Source organism: Haliotis asinina, chromosome 6 (genome assembly GCF_037392515.1).
Source record: "Haliotis asinina isolate JCU_RB_2024 chromosome 6, JCU_Hal_asi_v2, whole genome shotgun sequence".
In the NCBI taxonomy this organism is placed as follows: domain Eukaryota; kingdom Metazoa; phylum Mollusca; class Gastropoda; order Lepetellida; family Haliotidae; genus Haliotis; species Haliotis asinina.
Window position 1 is genome coordinate 30919776 of NC_090285.1, and position 9366 is coordinate 30929141.

Consider the following 9366-nt stretch of genomic DNA (forward strand, 5'->3'; position numbering starts at 1 on the left):
TTTTGCAGGTTATTTCTCCAGGCCTGAGATAGCAAGTGAGCTGCAGGAATACCTGGAGGAAGACTTTCCCCAGTTCAGTCACCTGTACCCCTACACAGTACGCCTCATCCCACTAATGTTTGGGGGCGTGACCTCCACCTTGTCCCAGGCTGCTGCACGCGTCATATTCCAGCGGTGTCTACTGGCTAACACACGATGTATACAACGAATCCTGCCTGTAGCAGCCATCCAGAACAGCTTCGATTCTGAGGAGTTGCAGAACCTAGACTTGTATGGTGACTATGTGACCATGGTCCTGAACAGGACAGTTGTGCGTAGCCTGGTACAGCTTTTGGGACTCCCAGCAAACTCTTTGCTGAACTTTGAGGTGGAGCTCCTTTTGCATCAGATGGCTGTTCACTTTGCCAGGTTTAAGCTGCGCCGGCCCAACCTAGCCCTGTCTGATGAAGATTACACGGACAGTGATGACTCCATTGATACAGAGGAAGGAGACTCTGATCTGGAGTACTGGTAGAGTTACCTTGTGTCCTGTAGTACAGCAGGGGTGATGGGGTAACCAAGTACTTAAAGTGTTCGATTCCCTACATGGGCACAATCTGGAAAGCCCATGTCTACTGCTCCCTGTTATGATATTGCTGGAATGATGCTAAGAGAGGCATAAAACTTACTTTAAATGACTTTGTGTTGGAGTACTGCTAGAATTAAATTGCGTTCTTCAGTACCTCAGGTCTTGAGTACTGCTAGAATTACCTTGTGTTCTTTAATACTGCAGGTCTGGAGCACTGCTAGAATTGCCTTGTGTTCTTCAGTACAGTAGACCTGAAGTACTGCCAGAATTACTGAATTACCATGTGTTATTAGTATTCAGTTCTTCCTGCATACCAGTAGATAAATTGCCCAGTCAGCATGCTTATGTAATCACGCATGTTTTTCTGGGATTGAAATTGTACATGCAGGTTTCATGCTTTGTATCTAGGTAACCTGCAGGTCATCATTAAGGGTGTCATGTTAATGGATTGCCATCCAAGTACTAGGTCATGGTGATCATTTTGTAGAACTCTGTTACTCAGTCAGGGTGTTTATCTCATGAAAGGTTTCCAAGGTGATGTCCTGCTGTTCTGTCCACACTCCGTTACTGCTCCTTCATGGTCATCTTGTAGAATATTGTCATAGTGATGGCGTGCCCTTCACCTTCCTCTCTGTATCTGGGCCTGAATATGGTGATCTTTTGGAAAACTGATGGTTGATATAATATGTTATATTAGTGTGTTTTATATCATCTGTTTATGTTACTTGTGGCTGTGTTCCAAATTTTGGTAATGTTGTGGCATCTGATATTTCCTTGTTTTCCATGAGAACACATTTGTGCTCTGAACATGTCATACTGAGATGTTCTTGTATAGTTTGCAGGGTTTTTCTGTGTGGACCATACTGTTACAGTTCCAGACTTACATCAATGTTGTTTTCTTGAATTTGTTGATTACCAGTGTGTTGTGAAAAGTATCACCATTTATCACCATACTCCTTTTGCTTATGTCCATCTTAGGATTCTCCAGAGTACCCATACATCCTCGACTTCAGGCATTTTCATCCCTGTGTCTTCAATGAAGCATCCATGATATTCACCAAAGTCATTGATACATTGATAAAGTTTGAACAAAAGTATCAGTATTCCAAGAAATGGCCCGAGGTAGGGAATGTGATAGGTGTCTGATGTTTGAAATATGTGTACTATTAAGTATGTTCCAGTGCTGAGGTTTGTATTGTGAAATATATGTTGTGATATGTATGATATGGAGGTATCCCTAATTTTGATACGCTCCCTTCACAGTAATATGATGTACTGTCCCATGGTGTTTCAGTATTGTAACTTTTAAGAATATGTTGTTGTGAGGCTATTTGCTTGACGAGGGACAGCAAGGTATACTGTAAACGTAGACATGAAGGTGGTCTGTTGCCATTGTTAGAACAGTGTGCACCTGTATGTTACATATCAGTCTCGGTATAACTGTACTTTGTAGTGCAGATGATCACATAGCTGGCCTTATGGGGAAACACAAGATACATAAAATGGTATCCATAGATGAATTGAAAACGTGTCATCCAAATTTGGTAAAATGTAAACAGAATTCAAGATATATAGAACATAACATGTACATTTATGTCATATATTCCAGACTAGTAACATTATCCCAGTTATTGGCTGAAGTTATTTCAGTTCGTTGGTTTTGTACTCTTGAAGCACTGGTCATTGTACAATATTTATCACAGTTACATATGATGTACACTACACAACACTGCTTGGCACCTTACTATACAGATGACACAACACTACATGGCACCATACTATACAGATGACACAACACTACATGGCACCATACTATACAGATGACACAACACTACATGGCACCATAATATACAGATGACACAACACTACATGGCACCATACTATACAGATGACACAACACTACATGGCACCATACTATACAGATGACACAACACTACATGGCACCATACTATACAGATGACACAACACTACATGGCACCATACTATACAGATGACACAACACTACATGGCACCATACTATACAGATGACACAACACTACATGGCACCATACTATACAGATGACACAACACTACATGGCACCATACTATACAGATGACACAACACTACATGGCACCATACTATACAGATGACACAACACTACTTGGCACCATAATATACAGATGGCACAACACCACATGGTACCATAATGTACAGATAACACAACACTACTTGGTACCATAATATACAGATGACACAACACTACATGGCACCATACTATACAGATGACACAACACTACATGGCACCATACTATACAGATGACACAACACTACATGGCACCATAATATACAGATGACACAACACTACATGCAGGGATTGGGAAGGGCAGGGGCCATGGGCCATTTTGCACATTAGAATGAAAAATGGCCCATAAAAATTTGAAAATTTACTATTGATACAAGGGCAGTGGCCCATTCTAAATTCAGAAAATGGCTAATAATTCTGAAAACGGCCCATTGTCAACATTCTCTTCCCCAATCCCTGCACATGGCACCATAATATATAGATAACACAACATTACATGGCACCATAAGATACAGATGACACAACACAACATGGCACCATAATATACAGATGACACAACACCACATGGCACCATGATATACAGATGGCACAACACCACATGGTACCATAATGTACAGATAACACAACACTACTTGGTACCATAATAAGCAGATAATACAACACTACATGGCACCATAATATACAGATGACACAACACCACATGGCACCATAATGTACAGATAACACAACACTACATGCCATCAGATAAAGGTTTTCATGTAGTTGTGTGATGATGAGTGACAATTCAAGAGATGCTTTTGTTGATGTAAGGCTTTTACTTAAATTTACATTCCCCCTGTAGTCATCTTTCTGCATGTACTTAGTGTGGATTAGCTAACCAGTGATGAATAATGTCTTCAGTCTGAGTCAGTATGTTGTGTATATATATGTAGTGAATGCTAGCTGGGATGATTACATTGCATAATTGTCTAATGATTGTTAATATATGATTATTTGATTATTTATTCTTTTGTATGTACATGACGTATGCGGGCTATTTACACTCTACAACTAAATAAAACAACTGTTTCTTTGATCATGTGTTAAATCATCATCCAAGGTGCCCCCTAAACCAGGACTACACCTAAACCATAGTAAAAAAAATATGTTAATTGTACAAAAGGGCTTCGGCCCATATACACTGGAGTTATACATATACAGTATAAATATGGTGCACTAAATTTGTACTTAGTGATCCAAACAGCAAATTATGATACAGGCAGTAAATTATGTACAAGTAGTGAAATACGATGGGTCTACAAAAGTTTATATCATATTGTTACGTTTAATAAGAGCATAATTGATATAGTACGACAGCTTTATTATTACATCATGGTAAGTTGATGAAAGAAGTAGTTCAATAGCTAATGGAATTGGTGTACACATATAATATTCAGCTGTATATCTCCTACGCAAATCTTTATGAAAAGGACATGCAATTGAAAAATGGATTTCATTTTCCACATCTAAATTACACAGAGGGCATATTCTCTTACATTGTTCAATATAAAGATGTCTTTCCTTGTTTACCATTATGTTGGTCGAAATTAACCTAGAACGTATAAATGAATAACTATATTTCTTTGAGGTTAGAAACAACATAATTTTTCGGCAGGAGTAGTGATTTGTATGTTCTAAAAGAAGCATACCACGAATTATTATCTACTGCTGAATGCCATTCTTGATTAAACATATTACAACTTCTTTCTCAAAATTGAGATAAAAACAAACTTTCATCACCAATTGACTGATATGAACATATATAACCATGTGCAAACAGAAGATTTCTTACATGAGATGCCCATGTCACTTTACCAATGTTCTCCAAATGAACAAGCATGTTATAAGTCTTTTGTGGTAGTCTGTGTATACACAATATCTTAAACCAGAATTTTATACATCGAATATGAGCATTTAGATACAGGAATACCTCCCACATTCACTATATACCATACAATTCGGTGTAGATGGTCCAACATTTAACATTTAAGAATTTTGTACATGCCATCAGACGTATTTTTGCTATACATCCATATTGCTGGAATCCCCATATCTCCGATCCATACAAAAGAATAGGTTGAAGTTGACAATTAAACGTTTGAAGTAAATACTGGGCATCAACACACCAATTATATGCAAGGCAGATAAAAGACTTGGCGATACATTCTTAACTTTCAATGATAATTCAGTAACAGATGTTTTCCAATTCATAGCTGATGTAAACCTTAAGCCAAGACCAGTGAAATGGTCAGAGACAATTACGGGCTGGTTATTACAAGACCGTCTTTCTTCAGAAGATATGTAGCCACCGTTTCAAAATATAACAATAATTGATTTATCTAGAGTAACAGATAAATCCCATGTTTTAGCATACCGTTCCAAAATATTCAAATGGGTTTGTAGTCCAACTACAAATTCTGATGTGAGAATTACATCAACAGCAAATAAAAGAATATAGAGTTCTAAGAGATCAACATTTGCATTCCATGGCTACCATGTGTGATAATACGAGGGGATGTCAATAAGTTTTGAGCCTTGCATAGAAAAACACAAAATATTGGTATGAACCACATTTATTTTTCAACAGTCCCCTTGTGAGTCAAGACACTTGTTCCATCTTTTCTGCCAGTCGCTGATGCCATCTCTGTAGAAGGCGCCATTTTGATCCTCAAACCAAGCCTCAGTAGCAGCAATAAGCTCATTATCATCCTGAAATCTGCGACCACGCAAGTGTTTCTTGAGATTTGGGAACAGATGGTAATCACTTGGTGCCCGGTCTGGAGAGTAGGGGGATGCTGCAAGATTTCGTACCCACATTCCAGGGTCGCGTTTCACAAAACTCTCGTAAGCCTAAGATCTCGTAACTTTTCTCGTAGCATCCGTAGCTCCTATGTTTCAGTATAGGAGGCACAATGGCTACGACAAAACTTACGAGATCTTAGGCTTACGAGAGTTTTGTGAAACGGGGCCCTGGACAGCAGCGGCTGCAACGCGAGAGGTGTGCACTGGAGCATTGTCTTGATGTAGATGAATACCACGTCTGATCTTGCCCTGGCGCTTCTCCTTGATTGACTGTCGCACTTGCCTCAACAAGTTAGCGTAATATTCCCCATTCATCGTTCTTCCTTTTGGTAAGTAATCTATGTGGATGACGCCTTTGCTATCCCAGAAGACTGTCGCCATTACCTTCTGCAGTGATCTGGAGGCTTTGAACTTTTTGGTCCTGGGAGAAGTGACATGTTTCCATTCCATGGATTCTTGTTTGCTCTCAGGATCATAGTGGTGGATCCAGGTTTCATCACAGGTTACTAGCCTAAAGTGAAAATCTTCTGGATTCTTGTTGTATCTGGTTAGCATGGAGTTGCTTATGGTGACCCTTGTTTGCTTCATTTCATCTGTAAGCATTCTTGGCACACATATTGCGCACACCTTAGACATGATGAGATGTTCATGAAGAATTGTCTCGATGGATCCGTGTGAAATGCCTGTGGTCTCCTCTAACTCGTGGAGTGTGATTCGACGATTTTCCAGCACGAGTCTATGCACTCTGTCAATGTTTTCCTGACTAGTGCCTGTTCTTTGGCTTAAATTCATTGACCCATCGTTTGATGGTAGCAGATGAAGGGGAAGACTTCCCATAAACCGCTGAAAGCCTTTCTTCAATGTTCTTCGCCGTGTTTCCTTCAAGAACTAAAAACTTAATTACTGCTCTATACTCAATTTTATTCATTTTCACTGTGAGGGGGGTCTCTTTCTGTCAATGGGAGCTGTTCAGTAACTTCTGAGAGTAGGATACCAAAACTTATATATCACAACAGCTACACCCCAAGGTTCAATGTCGTACCATAGGCTGTGACACCTGGGTGTGAAAAATGCTCAAGGCTCAAAACATATTGACATCCCCTCGTATCGTAGTACAACTCGTTGATGACTGGAAAACAGAATTGATTCACATCCTTGTCATAATCCAACAAGGAAATAGAAAAAAATCAGCCTTATCATTACCACAACATACACATGATTTGACATTGCTTTTAAAATCGAATACCTGAAATTTAGCTTAAGCTGCCTTGATTCCATCGATATTAAAGCTCCGTTTCTTTAGACATTTTGTGCCCCAAATCCACACAAGTTGAAGAGTTCATCACATATGATATCCAACTATTTTTTTAAAAACCTATTCTAAAAATGGTTGACACATGTACCTACAGCCTCAGCGTAGCATATAAACACACGTTCTGTACAACCAAGAACAGACATTTCACAAACAGCTTGAGTCACTTAGGTAGGGAATACAATTGCTGAGTTAAAAAGGTCTTGTGGGGATAAGGACATTTGATTGCAATACCAAAAATTTATCACTGACTTTTCAGAATAAATTCATCAAGACTCACGAATGGGTAGCTCTTCTGGTTGTGTTAAAGGAGGAGAAGGAGGAGAATTTCAAAAGGGGCCTAGAAATCGGAATAGCCTCCCAAGTACTGATTTGGTTTGACACTGTTTTAAGTTAGTATGATGTCTTGGGCTCATGAAAAGGCCTGTAATACTCTCAGATTGTGGTATCAGGTTTTTTTTTCATAGGCCATTTTTTGTGATAGGGGTCTGTCAGCATTTTCATGACATTTGGTTTGCTGCCCGACAACATCTCAAAGTTAATCATGGGTTGGGCATCATCCCGCTAGTCCGCTCCCGCTAGACCGCGAATGATTATGTGTGCCGGTAGTCCGCGATGTGGCTGTTCCAGTCTCATTACTCCCTCCCTACTCTAATCTCATTACTCTGCAATGCTTTGATAGACGGTAAGTAGAGTCATGGAATTTACGGCGGGTGGTATGTGATGACATTGACAATCGCCTTGAAAGATTAGGACTTGAGTACATGCTATGTGAGCGTAGCCTGGCTTCGTACTTGGGTGCTATTGGACACATGATGGACAGTGTGTACCGAAGATGAGATTGAAACGTCAATAAAAGCTTATGTAAAAGGAGTTAAGTGGTCATGTGAAAATGTGAAATAAATGGTGATATAATACAGACTAGTTTTTTTTGGTTTTTTTGTTCCTTTTAATTTAGTTTTCCTTATCCGAGGTGTTGTCTGCATTAATCAGTTGTAGCGGTAACAGAGGGAGTAAATTATTAAAACAGCACAGCAGCTTAGCGGGCTAGCGGTACTGAATTACGTCATTTACCCGTCGCGGACTAGCGGGTAGCGGCCTAGCGGGGTGGAGTCATGGGTTGTTTTGCTACTATCAATCTGATCACTTTCATTTTGACTTTTGTGTATTGGTATAGGGTGTATAATTTTGTTTGCATATTTTTGCCTTTGAAAATAATCAAAATGGCCGCCATTTTGCCCGCCATCTTGAACTGTCGTGTGTTGCCTTCTCGGCAGTTAAATTTACATAAAAATTAACACCGAATGTGTCCCATTTACATCCAATGTTGATACTTTTGATGTTTTTTTTTCACACTTGTCTCTTATAGAGTGGTGGCTTGGGCACAAAACAAGTAATTTTGTATGGTCATGTCGTAGTAATATAATGTTTTACAGCTTATTCTTTGAGACAGGAGATTTTATATATAGTTAGCGATCCTCCGACTTTCATTTTAATGTGTGGTGGTGATTTATTTATTGAAAGTTTACATTATTCTTGTAACTAGAATCAGTTGTTTTTGTTTCCTGTTTACTTCTTGAGTGACAGCACGTTATATGGAATTTTTTCATATTACCCAGAATTCATAATGGCTGCCAAGATGGCCGCCATTGTAGTTTTACTGCCTATGCATAGCAGAGGACTAAATTTGTACTGATATGTAAACAAACAATTCATTTGATGTCAAATATTTTATGCAGTATCGAAAAAGAACAAAATTTCAATGGTATTGTTTATGAAAACGTCATTTGCCTAAAATAGTTGATGAAATAACATCATCCAAAGTGTTAGAAAACTATGCTTCAAGGCCGATAACTGCGTCTAAGCTCTGGCTGTACAGGGTGAGGGAAGCAGGGTAGAGCTGCCCCCTATAATGTTTGTACATGTAACGTTCTATGCATAAACGTATTGATATAACACTCTTTTAATGTTGATAGGGCTCCCTTGATTGAGAAATGATAACGTCGGCCTTGTTATAGCTATTCAAAGTGGTCTGTCAGATAACTCCTAATCACTTTTGATACATTCAGAAGCTTACAATTAACTCTTCTCTTCACTTTTTTTCATATCACATGTTACGTCATGTCAGAATTTGAGTCATGTACAAGCCAAAGCTGTTCGGACAACAACCACCTGCCATACTAAAAGACACGTCTCTGTGCACAATAAATCAGTTCATCTGCATTGGCATAGATCTCTCTGCTGGCATGCTGACCTTTTGCATCTACTCGGCGTCAGTTCAACCAATCCACGGGGAGCAGGATCTCTCGACATCAGAAAAGGGATAAACTGACCATCAGAAATGCTCTAACCAGGACCAACTGGTGAAGGAATCTTCATGATTAGTTGTATCCACACATGCACATAGTGGTTAACTCGCTCAATAAGACGTTTTGGACTGTTAGATGTTGGTGGGAGTTTTTGTCAATACTTCATCTACAAGCATTACTAGAGTATTTGGTACATACATAGCATATGAAACCTGTCCACAAGATGTAAAGACGTGTTTCGTGAACATTTAGACCCATTTGGTGTGTGGAGCT

General features: G+C 39.2%; 1 protein-coding gene across 2 annotated transcripts in view; it reads left to right on the forward strand.

The window, feature by feature from the left end:
* LOC137288153 (uncharacterized) overlaps positions 1–3705 on the forward strand; it is a 28197-nt gene extending 24492 nt beyond the window's left edge. For both annotated transcript variants that reach the window (XM_067820569.1, XM_067820570.1), the window contains one exon: positions 9–3705. In XM_067820569.1, the coding sequence (XP_067676670.1) occupies positions 9–514 (506 nt within the window). In that variant the 3' untranslated portion in view covers positions 515–3705. The remainder of the gene's footprint in view (positions 1–8) is intronic.
* Positions 3706–9366: the final 5661 nt, after the last annotated feature.